Genomic DNA, 26,074 nt, shown 5'->3' with positions numbered 1-26,074 from the left:
CTTAATATATACCTATATACGAGGAATGTCCTAGGGTTCGATAGCCCGGTATACGAGTATAGAGCAAGACGATAAACGGGGAAATATATCCTGCTCTAGTGCCCGAATATAGTATAGGGCAGGAACGAGTTTATCTAATTAATAGGGAGCATAAATATATAGACTATACTATTAACTACGAGAGGGATAAAACTAGTAGCATAACGCCTAATAGCACTTAAGTGCCTCTAATAGTTCGTATAGGTAGAGGTAGAGCCGACGATAGAGTAGAGATAAGAGAGAGAGATAGGAAAAGAAAAGAGAGAGGAGGGCCTAGACCTAAGAGAGAATAGGCACTCGAGGATCGCTAATCTGCAATTATATATAACGATAACTCGATACCTAAAGGCGCTATAATAGGTACGATATACGAAGTAAACGGAAGATAGGTTTTTATGTCGCGAGACTTTTCGCCCTCTAGATAAAGATATATAGATAGCCCTACGTAGACCTAGATAGGAGCCGGTTTAGGAATATAAGACTTTATCTATCTATCTATATATATATTCGATATATCTAGAATTCTAGAAAAGATATACTTTATTCTTCTTACTAAACTATATAGATAGCTTATATAGATAGTAAGTAGATTAGTTTCTATTTTAAGATATCGAGGTAGTAAGTAAAGTAATTCTAATAGATAGTATTTAATAGCTTTCCTCCTCTACTATATAATAGTTAGTAAGAGCTTTATTTTAGGTTTCTAGAACCGAAACTTATAAGTAGTAATTAAAATTAATATAGATATTCTTCTATATTTCGTTAAAGTAATAAAATATATAATAGATATAATACTCTATTAAATACTTATTTAGATTATCTAGCTATTATACTACTAACTTAAGTAGTCTACCTATCTTAGTAAGCTCTTCTTTAGTTAAAAGAAAATATCTTAACTCTAAAATAGAGTCCTATATCTCTTTAATAACTAGTAATAGACCTTAGCGCTAAATATTCGTCTTATTACTCTAGAGATCTTCTCTAAGAGTAGTATATTCGATATATAGACGAAAGCTATTATAGAGTAGAGCTATTATCTCGTTAGTATTATTTAGTTAGTATTAAGTACTTATTCGTAGAGTAAGATAGTATATAGTAAGTATCTATAGCTACTAGTCCTTCGATAAGTAGTCTATCTATAAACCTTTACTTATAAAGATAAGTAGCGAAGAATATAGCTATAATAGCAAGTAATATCGTTAGTATATAGAACTATAGAAATCGCGATCGTCGGAATTAAGTAGCCTACTACTCTATTATATTCTTATTTACTAAAGAAGTACTTTTAAATAATCGATAATACTTATATTAATATATCGTTAGGATACCTATTAGTAAAGTCGCCGATACTAAGAATATATAAGTAGTCGTCTTTAATAGAATAAAGTATAGGTAGCGAGCTTTATAACTAGATAAAGCTAAAAGTATTAAAGAAACTATTTAGTAAGTCTAACTCGACTTTACGAAAAATAGAGCTCTAGTAGTTAAAACTTAGAATAGTATAGCTATTATAGATTCGTATAGTCGATCGACTATAATATAGAGATCGAATAATAAAGCGATAATAGTATTAACTTATAATAACGAACGAATATAGTAGAAGTTTAGAGATCTAATAATATAAGCGAAGATTAACTTAAAGTAATAGAAAGAAAACTATAGACTCTACTAGGCTAGTATATAGGCGTACTATTATTCTACTATATCTAGTAAGCCGCGCTACTCTAGCTACTAGGCGTATACTAGGAGGTAATAGTATATACTAATTATCTATTTTATACTAGAAATTATTACTAGCTATATTATCTAGTAAAGGAGTAATAGAGTTACTTATAAAGCTTTAGTATATTAATAAGATTCTCGATTAGAGCGTCCTATATAGAATAGCTCTTAGTAGAGTACCTATATATACTTCTATTATTTACTTCTCTAATTAGAAAGCTTTTAAGTACCTTTTACTATATTATAGTATAAGAGGTAGGCGATTAAGTAGAATAAAGTCGTAGAGGATCTTTTCTAGATACTTATAAAAAATATATCGGCTAAAGATAGTAGTATTATATATCTAGTAGTAAATATAAGCTTATAGATTATTAATTAAGCTTTATAGAGCCCCGTATTATACTATATAGAGGTCGTAGAGAATACTATATATAGGTACTATAGAATTAAGAGAGTATATATATAAAGTTAATTTCCGATCGGCTTTAAATAGTACGTTATATTCTAAAATTTAAAATAGTTAGATAGACTTTAAACTATATCTTTTTACCTAATATAACGAGAAATTATATCTCTATTACGTACGATTACGCGATTTACGAGTAGACTTTACGCGAGTTTTAATAAATCTCTATATAATAAACTATTTATAATCGTTAATAGTTACTATAGCTTTATACCGAGTTAGAGCTTTCTCTAGTCTATATATAATAATTATATAGCTAATATAGAAATATAGTAAGATATTTATAATCGTAAAGTACCTCGAAGATATTAAAGTTAGGCTTATAGAAAATAGAATAGCTAGAAGAAGATATAAGTATCTCTAGGATAGTATTTATTAATTACTATTCTAAGTAAACTCGTTTATAGTTATACTATAACTAGAACGAACTCTAACCTATATATAATATTTACCTACGATATATATTCTACTATACTCTTCGCTATATTTATAGCTTATAGTATAAATAATAACGTTATTTATAGAGTATATAGATAGTAGCTAATATAAGACTATAGATATAGTACTACTACTAGTATACTCTAAGAGTAAGAATAAAGTAGTAGTATATCGTTTTATTTCTAATAGACTATATAGTAGGCCTATTAAGGAAGTTAAAAACATTAAATAAGCGAACGATAAAGTAGTAGCGTATCGTTTTATTTCCGATAGACTATATAGTAGGCCTATTAAGAAAGTCGAAAACGTTAAATAAGCGAACGATAAAGTAGTAGTATATCGTTTTATTTCTAATAGACTATATAGTAAGTCTATTAAGGAAGTCGAGAATATCTAATAAGAGAATAACTAATAAGTATTAGTATACTATATTATTACTAAAGAGCTATAGTAGGTCGGAAAGATATAAAGTATAAGTAATAGTAGATCGCGTTATTATAAATAGTCTATAAAATAGTTTAAGAGTATAAAACGAAAGACTCTCTCTTTTTTAAAACTTAAAAATTTACGTAAAGAATTAGGTAAGTACGTACTATATTACCTAAATCTTAAAAGCTTATATAGTATAACCTTTCTCTCTCGATTATTAGTATCGCGCTACGTCGAGTACCTATTAGTTAGAGAACTAGAATTAATATACTCTAGCTTATAAGTATAGATAGTAAGAATAGTATAGTTATAGATAGTATATTTATAGATTTATTACGATATCTCGGACTATAAAAGTAGAGTATATAGATAGATAAATTTTATTCTACTCGGTATACTTCTAAATAATATAAATAATAACTATACTAAAGAGAGTAATAAGTAGATAGATAAGAATAGATAGAGTTAGATAAATAGATAGATAGATAGAGTTTATTCTACTTAGCGCTAAGTACCTAACGAGTATACTATAGATATTACGTTATTATATTACTTCTCGAAAATTTCCTAAACTCTAAATAGTCTATTTAGTTTATTATATCTTAGTCTATCCTCCTAGTTCTTCTATACTATATTAAGATTAGTATTCTATAAGCTTTCTCGAAATTACTTCTCTAAGTATTTACTATTCTATCTTTAGTAAGTAAAGTATATCTTACTATTAGTATAAGAGTATATTATAGGAAAACGATTAGTAGTAGTAGTTATAGAGCTACTAGTATTATATATTTTATATATCTTAGTAGACTATTTCCTAGCTAGAGGAAAGTTAATATAATAAGCTTTCGAGATAGCCTATAGCTATTACGAACTAGATAGTCGCTAAGACTACTTCTATTATAGGTTTCTATTTCTCGTTATCTAATACTATCTTTCTTTTAAGAAAGAAAGAGAGGTTATCTCTTATAGTATCTATATATTATAGTATCTATATATTATAGTATCTATATATTATAGTATCTATAGTTAGAGATTATTCTATAGATAGTACTAGAATAAGAAATACTTAATAGTTTTACTTACTTATATATATATATACTAGTCTAATTCTATAGCTCCTATCCGGTAAAAGTAACTATTTAGTTATAATATTCTAGTTCGGAGCTACGCTAAAATACTCGCTTATTTGCTTTCGAGGCGATCGTATATTATTCGTATATATAGGCCTAGTATAGTAGTATCGATTCGTTATATATACCTTTCTATATCTTCGATTAGCTACTATCCTTTCCTTATTCCTACTTTAAAGTAGCTTACTATAGTCGACTTAGCTACTAGTCGGGTCGATAGTAGTATTCGACTAGGCTCTATTATAGCTTTCGCTACTTCTTTTACTTTCTAACTAAGCTTAAACTTAGAAGTAGAATACTATTCTAGTCGGATAATATTATAACTCTATAGAGTCTATATACTTCTATAGATCTACTATATAGTTACCTATTCTAACTAGTATTTAGAACTATATACGGCCTATAGTACTACTCGGTTATCTAAGAATAGATATATATTCTATAAGACTATAAATAGAGAGATTTATATAAGGCCTTCTACTATTACTATTAAAGTAGCTATATATAGGTTATACTCTATTCTTACTAATACTATAGTCGAGACGATAGTAGATAGAGGCTCTTTCTACTCGGTATCTTATATTACGACTTCTACTCTAATAATATTATTCCTTACTAAGAAGCTTATTATAATATAGATATCTACGCTCTATTTAGTAGCGTTTACTACTTCCTCTATCGTTTCCTTTATATCTACTACTAGTCGCTAGTACTATAGTACTACTATATATAGTATAATACTTTCTATACCTCTTATTAATATCTTATAAATAGTTAATATCTATTATAGTAGAGAGTAGAACCTCCGAGTCGGTATAACTCTAAGTTTCGATAGCGGATTAGTTATAGGTAGCGAGAGGATATCGACCTATATACTTATAGCTTTAGCTATATATTATTACTAGACTATACGTATACTTATCTCTACTTCGGCTACTTCTCTTACTACTATATAGAACTAGCCTATAACTACTTATACTCCGATTCTTTATACTCGATTTACTATAGCTATAAGTCGCTCTTTATACTTATATATCTATACTAGCGATATATAGTCGACTACTAGCGCTACTATTATCTCGAATAGCCTACGAGTAGTAGATAGTAATAGCTCTCGTAGTCGTTTTAGTACTATTATAGTAGTAAGATCTATAGTAGCTACTCGTATAATATACTATTAGAATCGAAGTTCTAAGTTTATAACTACTCCTAGGATCTTTATACTATTTACTAGCTCTATCTCTTATCTCTTAACTAGAACTAGTCGAGTACTACTTTAGTATAGTATTTATATAAAGTAGATAAATACTATCTTATTACCTTTAAAAGTAGCTCTACTTCTTTATTCCTACTCTATTACTTAGTCGATAACCGCCTAGATTCTACTTTAGTTTACCTCTATAGAGAAGCTTATAACCTATACTATATAGTCGTCGATAAATACTATAGTACTACTATTACTATCGATCTTATACTAAATAAAGTCTATATTAAAGAAGAGGAATAGAACTAGTAATAGTAGCGACCTCTATAGTAATCCTACTTACTATAGCGCTTATTACTCCGATATATAGCTATTAACTATAATTATAGCCGACCGGCTCGAGTAGAAGGAATCGATCTATTTAACTAGCGTTATAGAGATACCTTTTACTTAGAGTCGCTATAGTAGTCTTTCCTTATATACTCTATTATATATATCTTTTACGTCGAAGCTAATTAGGCTAAGTACCTTCCTATTATACTATACCTTATAGATATATTTCTATAATAGAAGAATCGCCTATACTACTAATTATCTCTTCTAAGCTCTAAAGTAGTTTATTAGTAGAAGACCTATAGTTTCGACTATATATAATATTCTTTTAGCTACTACTACTTTAAGCGCTTTACTAAGTATAGCGAGTAACGAGATAGGTCGCTATACTTTCGTAGCTATATAGTCGCTCTTATTAGGTTTCTTTAGTAGGATAATTCTAGCTATTTTCTATTAGGCTAGTAGTATTCTCTCTTATAGTAACGTTCGAAAGAGTATTAGAACTCTCTTCTTTATAGCTAGCTATATCTATTTCTATACTACTACTAGTAGCCTATCCTCTTCTACTACTTTCTATAACTATACTACGAATATACTCTATTTAACTTCGTTTATAGTAAGTAGAAGTATATAGACTAGCCTTCTCTACTTTCGCTATCTTTCGTTCTTAATTATAGATAGAAGAGATAGAAAGAATATTAATAGTAACTCGGTCGCCTACTCTCTCTTACTACTTATAATCGACCTATCTCTTCTTATAAGAGATAGGATCTAGAATAAGCCTAGGCTAGTATCGGCCTTTATATACTTTACTACCTACTAGATATTATTAGTATCGTCTAAGAATTCTTTCTAATACCTTCTCTACTACTAATAGATAGTATTATAATATTTCTTAGAAGCAATCTATATCTATTTCTCGAGTTATTTACTATAGCTTCCTACTCTACGATAGCTCTTTACTCTATTCCTCTAATAGATATAGATCTAACGAAGCTTAGTAAGGTCGTATATCTACTATCTTTTAGTATATAGTAATAGTTTCGCGATAGAAGTAAGTATATAAACTACTATAAGTACTATACTTATAAGTTAGTCGGCCTACGTCTATATATCTACTAGTATATACTTATATACGTTTATAGCTAATAGCTAGAGTATACTAGTAATTCTTATATAAATCTCCTTCTAGAGTATATTCTTAAGTAGTAGGTATAGCTAAACTATATACTCTAGTATATCGATATTAATAGTAGTCTCGATCGTATAGTAGTCCGATCTATACTTAGTTCTATAAATTCTATACCGAATAAGTATAGTAGCTAGTTCCTCGGAAGCTAGTACTAGATCGATAGTACTTTTATACTTACTATTCTACTACGTCTTAGTACCTCTTAGTAGAAGACTATATAGCGTATAGTCGTTTATAAAGTCTACGAGTCCGTCTACCTCTTCTTATTAGGTAGATAAGATATTATCTCTACTCTATAGCTAGTTATATTAGTTAAAGTTACTAGTAAGAAGTATATCTATTCTTTTCTCTATTATTTATCTCCTTATAGTATCTACGTTTTACTATAGTAGCTATATTATCTCTATAAGTACCTCCGAGTTAGCTAGTACTATATAGACTAATATAATAAATACTAATCGATCGGATAGATATAATAGTACTATAGTAATATTAGAAGAGAGTACCGGAACTAGCTTACTTTCTATTTCTTTCTAGATCTAGAGTATACTTCTAATTATCTATCTATCTTTATATATTTCTATAGGTATTATCTTAGTCTAGTATAGATAGCCTAGTAGTACTATTAATACCTTACTCTCTCTTATAAACGAGTAAGGTTCCGATAATATAATAACTCCGAAGTTCTCGAGGTCTATATTATTTATTATACTATATTATACTACTTACTACTTACCGATATTTAGTAAAAGGACCTTTAAAAGGCTAGGTATTAGTAATAGAAGAAGGATATATTACGATTTAAGATTCTATAGATACTATATCTCTCTATCTAATAGTTAGGCTTTAAGTAAGTAGTACTTTAGACTTTAGGAATTCTTAGTAGAAGGTATTTCTTTATAGGCTTATAGTAGATAGAAACCTAAGCCTCTCTAACTACTTACTTCGGAGAGTTTTACTTTGCTTTACTCTACTATACCTAGATAGGTTAGACCTTTATATTTAATAGTATCCTTAATTAATCGTAGCGTTTATTAAACCGAATTAGATAGGTCGCTAGTATTTTATATTTAGCCTCGGAATACTTCTTCTAATTAGTATAGAGCTTATTAAGGTTTATAGTAGCTTTGCTTTTATTAAACTCTAGAATTATAGTAGCTTATCTAGTTTAATTACTAGTAGAGTTCTAGTTCTAGCTAGAGTATTCGTTCTAAGAAGTATAAGTAGATATCCGACTAGAGTTACTAGTTAGTAGTAGAATTAGTTCTTAGCTACTAATAACTAGTTATTCTAGTAGGTTCTTAGAGTTAATTATATTACTACTTACTAGAGGTACTAGTATCGCTACTAGTTTTAGTAAACTAGTTACTTATCTCGAGGCTAGTCGTTCCTTATATTAATAAGATTACTATAGTTTAATAGCTTACTAAGAGCTATAAATTAATCGTTCGTAGAAGCTAGTAGTATTATATTACTACTTTACTTCGTTTTCTAGCTATAGCTAGTATTCTTCTAGTTCTAGTACTTATCTAATTTATATTACTAGAGTTTACTTAGTAATTAAAACGAGAACTCCTTAGTAGCGTAGTATATTAATTAATTCGTAGAGTAATCGCCTATTAGTTACCTTCTATTACTTACTAGTAAGATAGCTAAAAGTATTTATTACTTCTTTAAATAGTACTCTATTATAATAAGTAGTAAAGTTATTAAGAAAGTATACTATCTAGTTATAGATAACTTCCGGCGTTACTTAATTATCTAGATTAGTATACTTCTAGTTACTAGTATTAATTAAGTCGCTAAACTTCTATAGCTTCTCTAGTAGTTCTAATATTATTATATTATTAGTATTATTACTATATAAGTATATATAGTATAGTATAGTAGCTACTCGGAGGTCCTAACGATACTATATATAGGTAATCCTCTTTCGTATAGTTAATAGTTCGTACTATAAATATTAAATTAACTAAAGAACGTAGATTTTAGTATTCTTATTAGTAGCTATATATCTAAAATACTATACTAGATATAGTTTCGCTAAGAATTAGCCGTAATTAGAAGTTAATTAAGGTCCTAATAATACTATATATAGGTTTAACCTTATTCTAATTACGCTCTTCTAGCTAGCTAATTTATATAAGAATTAATAAAGAACTTATACTAATTAGTATAGATAGGCTCCTCTATAGAGAGTATTTAGTTAGATAACAAAGTTAGTAGTATAGTAAAGATTTATGTTCTATTTAATAGAAGGTAGCGAACGAGCGGGCTCTATATACCACTGCCTCGGAACGGAACGTCTATGTTCCGGCAGTTAGGGCTTGAGCCGGTTCATGCGAGGTGGCCACCATGCCATGCCAAACCGACATCACCAGTCCCTTTCTCCCTCCCGACGATTCCAACTACTGTTTCCGAAAGCTTCAACTCTGCAGACTAGGCACAGGGATGCCACGATACGAAGATTTGACGCTCTGTATTCCAATTTCTAAGCTTCCACAGCCATCCTCGAAAGCTACAAACTGTTCTTGCTCGATGCTTGACTCCCGAATCAACGATCCAATATATACTCATCTCAAAAACTTCGAGGTGTTTGGTGACAGAATTGGAAGGACGCCAAAACCTCTGAGAATCGAGCATCTACTGGCAGCATGGGATATCACGCAGCAAGAGGATGGCTACGGTGCAGAGAACAGAGAGTTCATTCAACTCCTGTCGAAGAATGTCAATATAGCATCCTAGCTCCTGGAGACAGTATTGATCCTATCTCACAGTCCTTCACAGCCAGCGAAAAAGCCAAAATACCGTCTCCGGGACCTCCAAGTCTTGCCCCGTCACCGAATCTTCCCTCATACAACTGACCTGATCCGACTCCCACTTAGTACATGGCCTCGAGCAGCGCGAAACGTCACGCATTGCTACTGTTCGGCCTTCACTTACATCATCATGAATCGAATGTTCAACGACGAGGAAGGCCGCCGAGAAGTAGTATGCGGAAGGAAATGGAAGTGGAAGGGGAAGGGCCGGGCAGGACCATCCACGAGCGACCGTATACTCAAAATCTGGGATTTCATAGAGCGCGAAGGATCATGGCGTGATAAGGTAGACAGTTGAGCACTCATGATTTGTATTTCTTACAAAGTCTCTCCCTTCAATATGTATATGCATGTATGTACATGCAACTAGCACTGATCCCTCATGTTTCCATGCATCAAACATAAAATTTCTCCGCATCAACAATATCCTTTTCCTCCACCAACGCCATGCTAGTTGTGGTAGTAGTAGCAAAATGAGAAAGACCGAGACGAAAACCAGATGATGAGACCAACAGCAGCCGTAAGTGTCGTCGTCGTGAAAGCATCCAACGCTAGACAAATGCCCTTCCACTTCTCCCCGTCCCTCCACTATCTTCTCGTCGCACGTGCGAATCATAAAGATCATCTTCGTCATCATCATCAAAATCATCGCGTCGTCTGCGGCCGCCGGCTCCAAGGTCGCCGCTCGTGCTCAAAACTTCCGGGCTCGAGCTCGCGCCAGATGTGACTTGCCATTCGGAACTGTCACTTCTTCGTTCTTGTTCTTCGATTTCTTCTGTGTATACTGGTAGAGCTTTGTGAGAGTCGCCATGTACTAGGCCCAATCGTTCTTCTTCTGTCTCGGCGCGAGCTCTTGGGTATTCTCGACTTTGACTGCCTCGGCTTGTGAAGGATAAGGCGCCTCTGCTAATGGGCCTGGGTCCGTCGGTGGCGCCTGATTCGGCTCTATTGCGAGAGAAAACGTTCTGGAATGAGAACGAGCGACTCGCAGCAGTACCAGGTCGATTACCGCTGCCATGCGGAGGCGGTCGCGGAGGCGCAAGACTGCTAGATTGCGAATCCGCCCGGTCTCGTTCGCTGACTTGGTCAGAGAAGTGTATATGCGAGCCGCTTCCGGCTCCCTTATACTCGGTGTCGTCATCGTCGTGGCCGTCCACTTGTCGCTGACTCCCAGGTCGTGTGTAAACATGCTCTCGCGCTCCTTGCTTGTCGTTCGCCACGTTGTCGAGAGCCACAGGGCTATGTCCTCGCTCCCGTCGTTGAGTAATCGTTCTGCCTATGCGACCGAAAAAGCCCGGGTGCACTTCACTTTCAGGTTCGCTAACATCGTCTGGGAATTGTGACATGCCAAGAGGAGGATGTGCAGTTCTGGGCCGATGTATTGACCCGCCCTGCGTGGAGACGGTCTTTCTTCGTCGCAGTCCATCCCACTCCACGATCTCGTTCTCGCCAATGGGTTCCATGCGCTCCTCGTGGATTCGCTTCGCTTCGTCGGCTTCTCTCTTCGTCCTCGCCTTACTCAGAGCTCGGATGATTCCAGCACCACCACGAATAGTGTCTGCGCGAGGCTCATACTCTGGTTCCTCTACCTCGGCTGCGGCTCTGATTTGATCCATGTCGCTGGTCAGAATCTTCGTTTCAGGTACTTCCTTGGCCGATTTTGCCAATTGTAGCAACACGACGCCCGAACAGATGGTGAGGAAACCCATGACCACATCAATGATCTGGTTGGTCGTGCCATGAAAGCCACGGAACAACACGGCCGATGTGATTATGGTCGACGACGTGAAGTAGACGTAGTAGGTAGGCGTGACTAGTGCTGCATTGAAGATGTTCAAAGCTTTCTGGTCTGTTGTCAGCAGCAGTTCCTGTCGGCAAGGTAATGATTAACTTACATTGAGATAAATGATCTCGGTCAGGAGCGTGCAGATGACGAAGACGAGCAGCACATATGTGAACCACTTGTTGAACTGTTGTTCACCCCCGATGGCCGCAATAATGGTTGCTCCAAGGCCTTGAGTCGCCACCACACTCAGGCCGCCGATCAAGCTGCAGATGGTGAGGTAGACCATCATGCTCTTCTTCCCGTATTTTGGTGCCACGAAGAAGGCGACGCACGCGCAACCGACAAGGATGACTCCAGCGAAAACAAGAAATCCTGGGGCGATCACGTAGCTCTGCATCTCCTGAATGTTGGACACAGCCGATTGCTCTGGCGCATTAAGCGTGATGACAACGGATCCAACGATACAGAGGAAACAGGCGACCCAACCCACGAAGCTCAGGCGCTCTTTCAAAATCCACCAAGACAGAACAGCACACACAACGACGGATATGGCGCCCAGTGGAGTGACCAAGATGGCGTCTGTGAAGGCATAGGCGACAAAGTTGCAAATCTCGCCGACGATCATCAAAGTCATGCCCAACCACCACCAGGCATTTTTGAGATATCCATAGCCCTCGCCCGCTTCCTCTTGGTATTTGACATTAGCTTTCAGCAAGCCCACCTTCTTGATAACAAAGGAGCTGCCGATGAACAGGCCAGATGCCACGGCGAGCACAATGCCCACAATCTTGTAGAAGCCGGGCCTGGGCGTCTTTTCTGCAGCTGCCATAGATGTAGCCGTTGCCGAACTCGTACCCGTTGCGGTGTCTGTCGTCTCGGTGGCCTGGCGCAGGACGAGGTCGGCGGCGTGGAAGAGAACATGGCCGGCGGCGTCCATGGCGGCACGGCGATGGCAGCCGCAGTGAGGAAATGTCCACGCGCTCGCTACAGCGTGCAGCGAGAATCCGCCCACATGTGCGCTCCTGCTTGCGATCGTTCTATGCGCCTTCTCTTGCCCTGCTCAACGTCGCTGCAGCTGTCCTTCCCAGGGCCGTGGCTTGTGTTCTATTCTCGAGCTCGATCGATGCGGTGCGATGCGGAATCGTGGAAGCAAGAAGGAACGATACAACCTCGTCACTCGTTCCGTGGTAACAGCGAGCGACAAGGGAAGGATATACAAGAAGCGAAGCAATGCTGGGGGTGCGACGGTGCGAGAAGAGACAGCGATAAGCAATGTTTACCTCTGTTTCTCGCACGTCGCTAAGAAAGCCAGACGGTCGTGCAACTGCCCGCGCCTAGACCACCCACCCATCCCTGCAAATGTGGCTGAGGTAAGAGCGACACGCAACGCAGCTGCCCACTCCATGCCCACCTCGCATCCGGCAATGGCGCGATCCGAGCAGTGGCAGTGGCAGTGGCAGTCGTGACATCGAATCGTTCGTCTGCAGTGCGGTTGAACATCGTAGCCGCTGGCGAGCTCAGATGTACAGACTCTACCGCCGCAACTGTCCAGCGACTGCGCCACAAGTCGTGTCCCACGCACGCGAAGACGCCCCGCTAGTGTTTCACAGGGCTCGCGTTTCTGCTGTCGGACATCGGAGCGAAGCACACCACTGTCACGACTTCCCACCTTCCAAGACATGCCTCTCCTCACCAATGGCCACGCGAATGGCGACACGCCGACTGTCCACACTGCAGGCTCGGCCGATGACATTCGTGCAGCCCTGCAGGAATTGTCCCAACGAGAAGCTGCTGTGACCTCCCGTTTGGACACCTTGCTCAATTCTCAAAAAGACCTCAATCGCCAACTGAGCCGTCTGGACCTTGCACGTGCTCAATTGGGCTCCCAAGTCGTTGCCACCAGGAACGTCAGCAATGACATGCTTTCGAATGCAGCTTCGACCGCCCACCGAATATCAGGAGCGGTCAAAAAGCTCGACCAGGAACAAGCCGCCGTGAAAGCCACGCTGGAAGTGGTAGAGCAAGTAGCCGAGCTGAAAGCATGTGTTCTTGGCGTGCATGGCTCTATGGGAGCTCCTCAGGACTGGGAGACTGCGGCCGACTATCTCCATCGTGCCTTCAAGATCCCAGATTCTGTCATTGATGGCGCCTTCGCCGAGGAGATCGTACCCACAGCAGAAGTGCCTGATCCGCCGCGGGTGACTCTAAACAATGCGGCCGAGAGCTTAAAGGGTCTCTTCATGCGGGAGTTCGAGAAAGCAGAGGCCGATGGAGATGGTGCACGAATTACACGCTTCTTCAAGTTGTTTCCCCTGATCGGGCGGAGTGACGTTGGTCTGGAGGCATACGGCCGCTATGTGTGCACTGGAATTGCAAATCGCGCCCGCGGTAACATGAGCTCGACGCGCGGGAGAGATGGCATGTTTTATGCGCAAGCTCTGACCAAATTATTCGAGCACATTGCCCAGATTGTCGAAGGCCATCAACCGCTCGTCGAACGTCATTATGGTCCCGGAAGCATGACCAAAGTGATTGAGCGAATCCAAATGGAGGCTGATAGGCAAGGAGGCCTTGTGCTGGACAGCTGGTCAGAGGATCGACGAGTACATCGCCGCCTCACTGAGATCAAGAGCTACCCATTCAATTTCTTCGTACAAAGCTTTCTGCCATCGCAAAAGCCTAGTCTACCCACGCGGACTGGCTCACCGGCCCCAGGCTCGGGCCGTACCAGTGAAGATGACAGCGTGGACATGAAGGAGATTGATGCGCTACTGAATGAAAGTGCAATCATGCTCAGTCGCTGGTCGCTGTACACTCGCTTCTTGGCAGGCAAGACAAGCGCTCACGACCAAAATCGGGACGATGACCTACACCTGCCCAGCTTTCTGGTCCACAGCACACTTCAGAGGAAAATCACAGACCTTCTCATTGATCCATTCAATGCCATGGCCACTTTTTTCTTCCGGCGTTCGGTCGAGAAATCGTTCCAAATCGATGAACCTCCTTCCGATCTGACGCTCAATCCGAATAAGCAACTCGGATCGAGCCCGCCTTTCATCACGTCAGCCGTGGATGACATTATGTACATTGTTGATCAGGTTCTCAAACGCACACTTTCGACTTCGCAGCTCGGCATTGTACGAAACGTGATACCAGCTGTGGGTAGAGTGCTCGGCACCGACTTTTTTGGTATGGAGCAGCGCAAGATGCGCGACGAAAGCTATCCCAAGGCAGCGATACAAGGAGCACTACCTCCTGAGAATCTGATCATATCCTTCCTCGTTCTCATCAATAACCTCGATGTTGCCACCGACTATGTTCGCAGGATCATTCGGACATGCCTTGGTCAAGCTTCCGGAGATCAACAAACACAGAATGAGGATGACTCAGCGCTGCTAGATACATTTCCTTTTGGCAAAGAGGCTGAAGGTGCTGAGGCTGTCTTGCGGGCAATGGAGAAGAACTTCGCTGAGAAGACTGCTGTTCTCCTGAACGAAGCGATCGAGGTAATGCTCAAGCAGGTCATGAGGCCACGTCTACGAGCAGTCTTCACCGAGACGTTCAAGAACATCGAGTACGACGAAGACGATGCAGCAGGCGATGACGCCTCATCAGATGATCTTGTTGCACAACGCTTCGAACGAGGCTGGCAGGCGTTCACGCTTCCCATCAAACGCATCGCAACGCCTCCTGTGTACGACAAGCTGATCACAGCAACCATCACACACCTGGCCCGCACGCTGGAGAAGAGAATCTGGTCTTACTATGGCCGAGTCAACGAGTTGGGCGCAGTTCGATTGGAAAGGGACGTGGCAGCAATGGTCGCTATAGCTGTCAAAGGTGGCAAGTATGAACTGCGTGACGCCTTTGCTCGTTGTACACAGATGACGCTCATCATGAACATGGAAGATGATGAATGGGACGAGATCTCCAAACTGACCGGAATACAACTGGAAAGGGAAACTGGCATTGATTGGAAGCTCGATGCTGATGAGAGGAGAAGAGTCCGCGCAATCATCAAGGATCGCCCCTAGTCATGGAGCTTTGTATCCCTGAAGCGCATTCTCAGCATATGTCGCCTACGACCACTGATGTCCCATTACCAAGGCGACATGCGTCCGCACGTGTATCAGAGACCCATCGGGTTGTGCCGTTTGTCTCGGCGAGGCATAACACCATCCCGAGGCAGATTTCATGATTGGCTGTGGGGAAATGCTTGGTGCTCAGATCACCTGCCGCAAAGGCTCTAGGTGACTTGGCGCCAGGATGATCACCACAGCTTCTGTCGCACTGAAGACTTTACTCGAAGCCACAAGACTGCAGCTACTTTGCCCGTTCGCCAATAGAGCTGTGAGGATGGCGAGATTTTCCGCGTCAAGGATGGCGCCTTGAAACTTCCATACGATTGTCTATCCTTGGCGCATATGCTTGGGGTACTATCAGCTGCACACTTGTCAATCGTAGCTCAAAAGGGTAGGAGACAAGAAACAGTGCGGTTCACGAGAGGTCCATCATCTTGCGCCGGTCGGCCAGCTGCCAATCTTCGACAGCTTACCGATCAGAGAGACGATGTCACCTTCGCGTCGGCGAGCGCGAAGGACTATAAGGACACAGCCTCGCCCTAGCAGTTCAGGTAGGAGATCTCGTGCCCGAACATCATTTCCTGGCCACGATGTTTGTTCTTCGATTACTCTCGCTCGCGCCACTGGCGTTGGCCTCCGTCCTTCCTCGTCAAGAGGCTGTCAACTATGATGGCTACAGAGTCTATCGCGTCGCGACTGCTGGTCAAGATGCGGCTGTTCTCGACGCTCTATCAGCCCTCGATTACGAGCAGTGGGCCCACAAGGCTTCCGACTACATCGATCTTTCCGTCGCCAGCGATCAGGTCGAGACATTCGAGGCTCTCGGTCTGAATTATCAAGTCATGCACGCCGATCTTGGTGCCGACATTGCAGAGGAGGCTCAGAGCATGGCCGCTCCTGTTAAGCGACAGGCTGGAAATCAAGGTCCAGGTTCGACTTGGTTCAATGCATACCACTCATATGCCGACCACGTTCAATACTGGCGCGATCTCGTTGCGGGCTTTCCCAACAACGCCCAGCGATTTACCGCTGGCTCTTCCTTCGAGAACCGCGAGATTTTCGGAGTCAAGCTGTTCGGCAACGGCACCTCCACCAACAAGCCAGCTTTGGTCTGGCACGGCACAGTCCACGCTCGCGAATGGATCAGCACGATGACTGTCGAGTTCCTTGCCGCCAGCATTGTTGATGGCTACAAGAAGGGCAACCCAGAGTTCACTGCCATTCTGAACAAGTACGACATCTACATCCTGCCTGTCGTCAACCCCGATGGATTTGTCTACTCGCAGCGCCTTGATAGACTGTAAGTCAACAAATTGAGTTATTCAAAGTGCAGAAAACTGACATAAATACAGGTGGCGCAAGAACCGAGCACCGGGACCTTCAGTCCTCGGCCGTGTCTGCTACGGTACCGACATCAACCGCAACTGGCCATACCAGTGGACTGGTGACCCGAACGGAGCCTCCACCGACCCTTGCGCTCAGACCTACAAGGGAAGATCTGCTGGTGATACTCCAGAGATGAAGGCACTTACCGCTCAATTGAAGACCGTCACCGATCGCCAAAACCTCGTGCAATACATCGACTTCCACAGCTACGGCAACTACCTCCTCTCTCCTTACGGCTACACTCCAAACGTGCCAGCCAACTCTGCGGCACAGGTGTCTCTGGCGAGACGCGCTGCCGCCGCCATCACCGCTGTGTACGGTACTGGATACACCACTGGACCTTCCGGAGCGACCCTTTACCCCACTACTGGTAGCAGTACCGATTACGCTCATGATATTGCTGGTGCGGACTACTCGTACACATTCGAGCTTCGCGACAAGGGCCAGTTTGGTTTCTTGCTGCCCGCAAACCAGATTCGACCTACTGGTGAGGAAGTCTTGGCTGGTATCAAGGTTTTGATCGCAGGTATCTAGATGCAAGAGCTCACAAGCTCGCGTTTGGTCTGAGAAGACATTATATATAATGATGAATGAGAGAATCAATATTATTATGAGTTCAACATACTTTACACAACTTCTCGTGGCTGAGGTGCGATGGCTTCGACGAGCATGAGGCACGATGGTAGGCGGAGCCAGTGGTGTTCCGGAAGACAGCGGAACACTCGATAGCCCGTTCCAGAGTCGAAGCCGGCTTGACAACAAAGATTCGGCGCTTCCAGTCCTCGTTTCAGCGTATTAATTGTCTGACATTCGTGGAAGCTCTCATCGAAAACTTGGTATCGTATAGTGTGCGGGACGCGATATATTGGAGACCTGGTTAAAGAAACGCTTGTCATTGGTTCAGCGCAGATGAGTGCCGAGGCGGAGCTAAGCAACAAGGATGACACGTGCGGTGTGGAGGAAGAGCCAGTGGCACGATTGCAATACTGAGTGAAATACTAAGTTAGAGCAGTGCAGGATTACAATGGTTCTTCATCAGTGGGAGCTTTCTCGACTTCGATTCTGTTCTTCTTTGATGTTGTAGTACTGCCTCAACACAGTATTCCCACTCCCGGCCCTCGATAATTTATTCATTTCTCAGGCACGATTTTCATCATGCGGCCATCAACGATTCTACTGGGCATTCTACCCATCATTTGCGACGCTCTGAATATCATCCAAAGCAACGACGACGGCTGGGCAGAAATCAACATTCGCGAAACATACAATTCCCTTTCCGCTGCAGGTTACAATTCCATTATTTCCGCTCCAGCAGAAAATCAAAGCGGGACAGGAAGTCGAGATGAGGAACCAGAGGAAGTAGGAGATGAAGGGTGTCAGTTTGGGTCTTGTCCACCGAATAGTCCTGCTATAGGACGGAATGAAAGTGAGCCGAGGTTTAACGTACGAAACACGCTTCTTCAATGACCTATGAATTAGATGAAACAACATAAGCTAACTTCTTTCTTTCCTTGTCTTGGAACAGTACGTCAACTCCTTCCCCGTAACATCCATCCGCCACGGAATCGAAGTTCTATCTGAAGAATTCTTCTCTGGACCTCCGGAACTTGCGATTACAGGGCCGAATGTGGGATCGAACTTGGGAATTGTAACGCAGTTTTCTGGGACTGTGGGAGCGGCTGTTGAGGCGATTAAACTGGGGATTCCGGCGGTCGCATTTAGTGGGTCGAGTGGGAAGCAGACGGGTTGGAATGTGAATGTGGAGAATTATGTGAGGGTTTATGCGGCTTTGGTGGTGAATGTTACGGAGGCTTTGACGGGTGGAGGGGAAGGGGAGAGGCCGTTTTTGCCGGATGGGGTTTGGTGAGTTGTTTCGATCGATTGTTCTTTCCGACGTTGTTGTGTGTGCTTTTTTGGGGTGGTTTTGAAGTTGAGGCTGACTTTAAACGTTCTAGGCTCAATGTCAATTTCCCGAAAGTCGACAGTCGGTGTCAGTCACCAAGCGACTTCAAGTTTGTGCTTTCGCGAATCTATCCCAAGGTGCCATTTGTTGGCGAAGATGATGTTGAGACTTGCGGATCACACCGCTTGCCAATCGAAAGGAAGGTCGTTGGTACGCCAGGCTGCTATGCTTCGATTAGTGTGGGAGAGGAGAACAAGACTACTGCTCCACGGAGAGCTCAGGCATTCGTTCTGAACAGGCTGAGGCCGATTCTATCCTGCCTGCCTTAAATAGAGAAGTCAGTAGGCGACGAATATTCCGCCGAGCCCTCCACGGAGTCATTCATAATTCCCCTCACTCGTATTCAACTCGACGGCGTCCAAAAAGTGCTGTTTACGGAGATGGCGGGACGTCTGCCTTTGGTGGTCTTGAGTGATTCGATTGGCGTGTTACGATACCTCGTAAGTATAACCGATAGAAGTCATAGTTACTGTAGTCAGCCCACCTAGACGTAGAAATTCCCGAACAGCGGTCTCAATAGCAGAAACTAGACTGTATCCACCCTTACATTTCATGCACTCTCACAATCAGAGGATTGTGAAGTTCTACTTAGTATGTCTGAGCTGTCTGGAAAACGCCGTCTCAAATCTCAGAGCCAATGGTACAATTAAAGCGATCGATCTATCGTTCCACGAGCCGCTTTCTGTGCTACCCTCCAGCACCCAAAACTCCCAGTCCATAACCTCACCACACGACACGTAAGCAGTCGCCATCAGACAAAGCTACTCCCAAGGCCACCTGCAGAACACTCACTAACCACCCCCTACCTTCTGCAGCATGCAAATCCAACACCTCCTCACCCTTTCTAGCCTCAATGCAATCGCCCAGGCTTTCTGCGGTCACATCTATACCGACACAAAACTCGACGGCGGCTGCTCGCAATGGATAACATCTATCATGCAAGGTGACTGCAAAGCTATAGGAGGCCAACCGACCGATTGTATCAACGACGGCGAGGGGAGAAGATATCTGTGGTGCAACAACGTGCCAGATTTTCATGGTCCTTACACTCTCCTCGATCCTTACAGAAGGACTGTAACGATTTATGATCAGGGGCAAATTTGTAAGGTATGTGTGATTGCGGATGCTTTCCGCCCAAAGTATTGCTGCAAGCTCTGTTGAGAATCTTGTTTGGTGACTGATCTTGGTTTTAGTGAGGCGAATTGTCAAAGGTGAGATGATTTGAGAGGATATCGAATGAGCGTTCCTTCTTCTTCTTCTCGAAATACCATCTTGATGGAGAATTGGTGTAAGGACCACACAGGATGGCCATGCAAGCACTCGTGTATTCTTCTCTCATCTCACCCGCGGTCAACAACTGAGCCACCACTTCACTCCACCAAGACCCTCAACCCTCTCGCATCATTCCTTGGCCATGGCGAGAAGTAGTCCCTCCAAGGCTCCACATCCTCGTTCACAGTCTTCCATAGCTTGAAGTCGAAGTTCTCGCTCCCAAAGACTGTTGCAAGAGTCATGTACAATTCCGCCTGGGCCAGGTTCATCCCTAGACAACTTCTCGTTCCCTTACTGTACGGGCTGAACAGTTTTCTTGCGCGATCACTGCCTTCAGTATCGTGTAAGAAGCGCTCGGGTCGGAAAGTGTGAGGATCGGGAAACAGGGCCGGATCGAAAGCTGTGATCCAATTCGACATGCCAACCGGAACCCCAGGAGGAATCGTCCAGTCTTTGTATTGGATTGGACGGACAGGAGAGATCCGGGCAAGGCGATGTCCGACTCCAACGGCGAGACGGTGGCCTTCTTGGATAACAGCGGTAAGGTATGGCAGCTTCTCGAGTGAAGATAAAGGTGGCAAGATGCTGGCGTCAGTGATGGTATCTCGGAGTTCAGCTTGCAGTCTCTGCAGACAGGCAGGGTTGTCGAGTAGATGAAAAGTGGTATTGGTGAGATGAGAAGACGTGGTGAAAGTTCCAGCTCCGATGAAAGTCTGTGCTTCGTTGAGCATGTGCTGGCGATTGTGATCCTTCTCCAGTAGTTCGGGACTGTCCCAAAGCTCGTGGAATATCGTTCGTCGACCATTCTTCTTCAGTTGTCCATGGCTTTTGATGACCTCGTCAACGTCTTCGGCTTGTTTCTGAAAATTGTGGTCAGCAATGGAATCAGAAAAGCTGAGTAAGCGCCATAGCTCACTTCTTGCATTTGAATTATGCCTCCGAAAGACGGGTTCAGTTTGACAACTAGCCACGCAGGAAGTGCTTTCATCGTATAGATGAACCAAGGAAAGAACTTGTTGATGTGAAGCGTTTCGGCGCCTCGAGATATTGCAGAAACCCACCCGGCCATCATGTCTGGGGTGTTCAGTGCCTCGTATGAGTTGCCGTATGAGTAGTCGCTAATGATGTCCATAGTCAAGGCTGTGTAGGCGTGGTCGAGGCGTAGCGATTTCCCTGTTCCTTGGGACTCTTTCACACGTCGACAGAAGTTTTGAATGTGCCCTTGAATAAGAGGCGACAGCTCTGTAACGGCTTTCTTGGAGAAGAACGAATTCACTGGCGCCCTGCGTTTGCGATGTAAATCATGCTCTTTGGCCACAATGAAGCCACTGCTGGTTCCGAACATCCCCAGAGCCCAGGGATACTTTTCCCTCGGTTTAGAAGCACCAGTGTAAAGTTCGTCTTCAAAGTCCGGATCGTGGATATGGAGCTCGTGTGGTGAGATGCGAATGATTGGTCCGTAGCGTTGGTGCATCTCTTTGATTGCGAACGTGTAATCGCCAGACAGGAAGACATCGTAATAGAACTCGTAGGCTCTTGTGAAGGCAGCGATCCTGGGCCCTGGGAAACCTGCCAAAGGATGGAAGTAGAGTCGGTAGAACATGCGCTGCGTTGCCCAAACAAGCAGTAGAGACACTGACACGCTCATTATAATGGAGAAATTTGCTGTAGCATCGTATGTCGCCACCGAAAATGCTCGACCCAAGGCAGTTCCCGTCGATGACCGTGAAGCATGAGAAGAGTGCCATGCTACATTCCAGATCCAGTGTAAGAGGGTAGCCGCCAGAACGCTGTAGAAGAACAACCTAGCCAGGCAAATGATTAGAGCAATGAGTGCCGCACGAGCCGTGTTGTAAGGCATATCTGCTCGTGCGGTGAGTAATGACGGAGATGCACGATATAAGCACAGATCAGCAGCGTAGGAGGTGAGCGAGGGGCACAATGATGGCATTGATGTTACCTATGTAGCATATTATTTGGATCCCTTTCGAAGGTCACACCGTGGTCGCAATCCCATGCAAACCGTACTTGGAGGCCAGTGCAGGCCCCGCTGCGGCTGGAATCGTAATCAGCTGTGATAAGTGGCCAGTTCTCCTACGGGACGGCAAGGCCGTAAGTCCGTACGGCATACCGAATTCACAGACCTGCGAAGGGAGGCGCGCAGGAACACGGCCGTTGTCTGCCCTAAGGGGATGCTGACAGCTGAGATTTAGACTCAGCTGAACGCGGACGGTTGGACGTAATATAATTCCCAGCGAGCGCGTAGCACCGCGATTCAGCAGGCATGCTGACCCGAGACGTGGCGGGCGGTCAAGGGCTCCATCCTAGAGGATCGCATGTGCTATGGCATGCTGTCTGGCAGCGTGTTGGGTAGTGTCAGTGTCCATCTGGTCGATGGTTCTTGAGTTTGACGCTGCGGCTGCCCGGAACCTCTGGTGCGTAGCGGAGGAGCAAAGCGTAATAGCTGGAGGACAGCTCCTATCGAAGAATCTTCTTCTGAGCGTCAAGTGTGGAGCGAAGCGCTGTATAGTGGCACTGGGCGGCACTGAGGAGTTGAGGACGGAGAATTGGCGATGGAGTTGCAGATGTGGTGAAACATGAAGAGTGGAGAAGAAGACCAGCCAGTCAAATTATCGATGACTGCTGAGTCAAATTTTGACGGTCGGTCCCACCTGTGCCACTTTCTGCCCCCGCGATGACGGTGCCTGAGCCCGACCAGGCTGTTGCTGCTGTGCTTCTGGAGCTCTGGACAAACAACCAGCAACCACCAACATTTCTCTTCTTCTTTTTAACACATTCCCATCTAACCGCAGCCATGGACGATCAGTGCCCCCACGTCAAGACCTTCTCACGCCCGCCGCCGCAGCCCAAGGACCCTGTCTACCGCGAAGACTGCACCCTCTGCTTCGATGGCGTCGACGATGCGGCGGGGATCGATGTCTGTTTGCACTGCTTCAACGGAGGCTGCGCAGGCGACCGACGGCACAACAAGCAGCACGCCGACGAAGTCAGCCACCCGCTCGCCGTGAACATCAAGCGCACTCGCAAGCGTAAGCCCGAGCGAGACGATGGCGAATCGCCCGCCAAAATCAGCAAGCTGGAGATCAAGGCCGAGACTGACGCCGATCGATACGAAACCGAGACGAACATTAAATGCTTTCAATGTGACATTGATAACATCGCTCAGGAAGGAAAGGTTGGCGATGTTGTGGCTGGCGTCCTCAAGGCAAACACCTTCGCTCAGCAGGAGGAAGTCAAGGCCTGGGAGCTGGAGTTGACGATTTGTGATCACACTGCTTTCCTCGAGCAAGAGCCCGCGCGAGACATTCCTAGTGGCGATCTGGGTCATTGCGGCGAGTGCGATCTGAAGGAAAATCTGTGGATGTGTTTGACTTGCGGCAACTTGGGCTGTGGGCGACAGCAGTACGGTGGCGCGCCAGGTAATAGCCACCAAGTCGGACATGCCAACAGCACGAAGCACCATGTGGCAGTCAAACTGGGCTCCATCTCCGCAGATGGAAGTGCCGACATCTACTGCTATTCTTGCGACGAGGAACGCAAAGACCCTAAGCTGGTCGAGCATCTTGCTCACTGGGGAGTGAACATTGCAGATCGAGAGAAGACGGAACAGAGTTTGGGCGAGATGAATCTCATGTACAACCTGAGCTACGACTTTTCCATGATAGACGCCGATGGCCGACAGCTGAAGCCAATGTTCGGGAAGGGATACACAGGATTGAGGAACCTGGGCAATAGCTGCTATCTCAACTCAGTCCTGCAAGCGTTGTTTGCAACGCCCGAATTTGCAAAGCGTTACTACAGACCAGATGAGAGAATCCAGTTGGGGCCAACATTCAACCCTGCTGAGGATCTCGAATCACAGCTGCGCAAGCTTGCCGACGGTCTCCTATCTGGACGCTACAGCAGACCTGATATTGACGTCCAGCAACCTGAAAATGAGGATGAGAAGCCTCACCAGAAAGGCATTGGTCCCAGTATGCTCAAGCAAATTGTCGGCAAGGGACATGCAGAGTTCAGCAGCATGCGACAGCAGGATTCCTTTGAGCTCCTTTTGCATCTCCTCAAGCTGGTTTCTCGATCACAAGCGACCGCGAAGAATAGTGGCTTCGCACACATCTACGACCCAGTCGATGCCTTCCGCTTTCACATGGAGCAGAAGCTGCAATGCCTAAGCTGCAAGAAGGTCAAATACCGCTTGGACGAGATGGAAAACATCAGCGTTGCTGTTCCCATCAAGCGCAAGCCCAAGAGCGATTCCGCCCCAGTGACGAACGGTGGAGATACGCCAATGACCGATGGCGACAAGGTTCCCGAAAAGGAAGAGTTCGAGACTGTGACCTTGAAGCAATGCTTGGATGACTTCACAGCGCCAGAGGTGGTTGATTTGGAATGCTCAGGTTGCAAGAATAAGGGCTTCACGAAACAGTCACTCTTCAAGACCTTCCCAGTTATCCTCGCAGTCAACGCTCGGCGGTTTGAAATCGTCAACTGGGTTCCGATGAAGCAAGATGTACCTGTTATCGTGGGCGATGATGTCTATGACATGGAGGCATATCGCAGCAAGGGCAAGCAGCCTGGCGAGGAGGAACTGTCGGACGACCAGGACGCCGATGCGGGTGCAAGCAACAAGTTCCAGCCAAACGAAGTCGCACTTGAGATGTTGATGAACATGGGCTTTCCGAAGATACGTTGTGAGAAAGCTTTGCGGGCTACCGGCAACGCGGACCCAGATGCCGCGGCTGGCTGGCTGTTTGAACACATGGAAGATCCCGACATCGATGAGCCCATTGAAGAACCCACCGCAGCTGCTGGTGGATCTTCATCAGCTGTCGACCCCGATAAGATCGAGAATCTGGGTAACATGGGCTTTTCCGCGCCACAAGCTCGACAAGCACTTAAGGAGACGGGTGGCGATATGGAGCGCGCCGTGGACTGGTTGTTCAGTCACCCTGAAGCGACGGGCGACTTTGGCGATGATGCTGCTCCAGAGAGCGCTTCTGCGCCTGCTGCCATTCCTGAAGATACCAAGCCTGCCAAGTTCTCCCTCTCGAGCATCGTTTGTCACAAGGGCAGCTCGATTCACGCCGGCCACTATGTTGCTTTCGTCAAGAAGCTGGCGGGGTGGACATTGTTCAACGATGAGAAGGTCGCACTGGGTGGCGACGTGGAGGAGATGAAGAAGTTTGCTTACATTTACTTTTTCCGGCGTGAGGGCGAGGAAGCCTAGGTGGCAAAAGTTACTGGGACTTAGCAGGGCGTCAGGCAATGGTTTGGTCGCCCGGGTGGGCCACAATGGAGTGTGGATCAAAGAGGACATATCGCATACTGGCAGTGGCCCAGGGTTGGGGAACCACTGAGACGAACGAGATGACAGGTTGAGCTTCACGCTTATGATGAGTGATATGAGATGCATGATCGGCGGCTATAGAGTAGATCTGCTATTGATGGAAGAGGGAAAACGATGTAGAGAGGCTATTGCAGAAATAGCAGGGTGAACGGTGTAACAATAGAGCAGCAGAAAGGCCCAACGCTTATTGCCGTCTGCCACGTCGGCAGATCAGACCAGCGTCTCCTCTGCCCACGGGACCGTGTCATTAAAATAAGGTAGCATTGCATTTTCAAGCGTCTCGAAACCACAAAAGTGTTTTACAGGAAGAGTATAGCATATCAATTGAGGGTATAACATCGAACTACGCCTTGCACGCATCAAAGCACGCAACATCCCCAACTTCACAAACATCGAATCCTGTCAACAACACCAATCATCATCCCATCGATGGCATGCTCAGGAC

General features: G+C 44.1%; 6 protein-coding genes across 6 annotated transcripts; 4 read left to right on the top strand and 2 right to left on the bottom strand.

The window, feature by feature from the left end:
• Positions 1-10,323: 10,323 nt before the first annotated feature.
• RHO25_011739 (uncharacterized protein) lies at positions 10,324-12,495 on the bottom strand (the record flags this gene model as incomplete). The annotated part of the gene is made up of 2 exons (XM_023603159.2): positions 10,324-11,616; positions 11,668-12,495. 2 exons carry the CDS (start codon positions 12,493-12,495, stop codon positions 10,324-10,326), a joined length of 2,121 nt encoding a protein of 706 aa, XP_023454779.1.
• A 742-nt stretch (positions 12,496-13,237) lies between these two features.
• Positions 13,238-15,592, top strand: RHO25_011738 (uncharacterized protein; the record flags this gene model as incomplete). Its single annotated transcript, XM_023603158.2, has 1 exon — positions 13,238-15,592. One exon carries the CDS (start codon positions 13,238-13,240, stop codon positions 15,590-15,592), a length of 2,355 nt encoding a protein of 784 aa, XP_023454780.1.
• Positions 15,593-16,230: 638 nt separating this feature from the next.
• Positions 16,231-17,560, top strand: RHO25_011737 (uncharacterized protein; the record flags this gene model as incomplete). The annotated part of the gene is made up of 2 exons (XM_023603157.1): positions 16,231-16,940; positions 16,993-17,560. 2 exons carry the CDS (start codon positions 16,231-16,233, stop codon positions 17,558-17,560), a joined length of 1,278 nt encoding a protein of 425 aa, XP_023454777.1.
• A 621-nt stretch (positions 17,561-18,181) lies between these two features.
• Positions 18,182-19,258, top strand: RHO25_011736 (uncharacterized protein; the record flags this gene model as incomplete). The annotated part of the gene is made up of 3 exons (XM_023603156.2): positions 18,182-18,469; positions 18,552-18,889; positions 18,982-19,258. 3 exons carry the CDS (start codon positions 18,182-18,184, stop codon positions 19,256-19,258), a joined length of 903 nt encoding a protein of 300 aa, XP_023454778.1.
• Positions 19,259-20,359: 1,101 nt separating this feature from the next.
• Positions 20,360-22,122, bottom strand: RHO25_011735 (uncharacterized protein; the record flags this gene model as incomplete). The annotated part of the gene is made up of 2 exons (XM_023603155.2): positions 20,360-21,121; positions 21,178-22,122. 2 exons carry the CDS (start codon positions 22,120-22,122, stop codon positions 20,360-20,362), a joined length of 1,707 nt encoding a protein of 568 aa, XP_023454775.2.
• A 954-nt stretch (positions 22,123-23,076) lies between these two features.
• Positions 23,077-25,509, top strand: RHO25_011734 (uncharacterized protein; the record flags this gene model as incomplete). Its single annotated transcript, XM_023603154.2, has 1 exon — positions 23,077-25,509. One exon carries the CDS (start codon positions 23,077-23,079, stop codon positions 25,507-25,509), a length of 2,433 nt encoding a protein of 810 aa, XP_023454776.1.
• Between the last annotated feature and the right edge of the window lie 565 nt (positions 25,510-26,074).

Source organism: Cercospora beticola, chromosome 8 (assembly GCF_033473495.1).
Source record: "Cercospora beticola chromosome 8, complete sequence".
NCBI classification, from domain to species: Eukaryota; Fungi; Ascomycota; class Dothideomycetes; order Mycosphaerellales; family Mycosphaerellaceae; genus Cercospora; species Cercospora beticola.
This window is presented reverse-complemented; position numbering and strand designations above follow the sequence as displayed.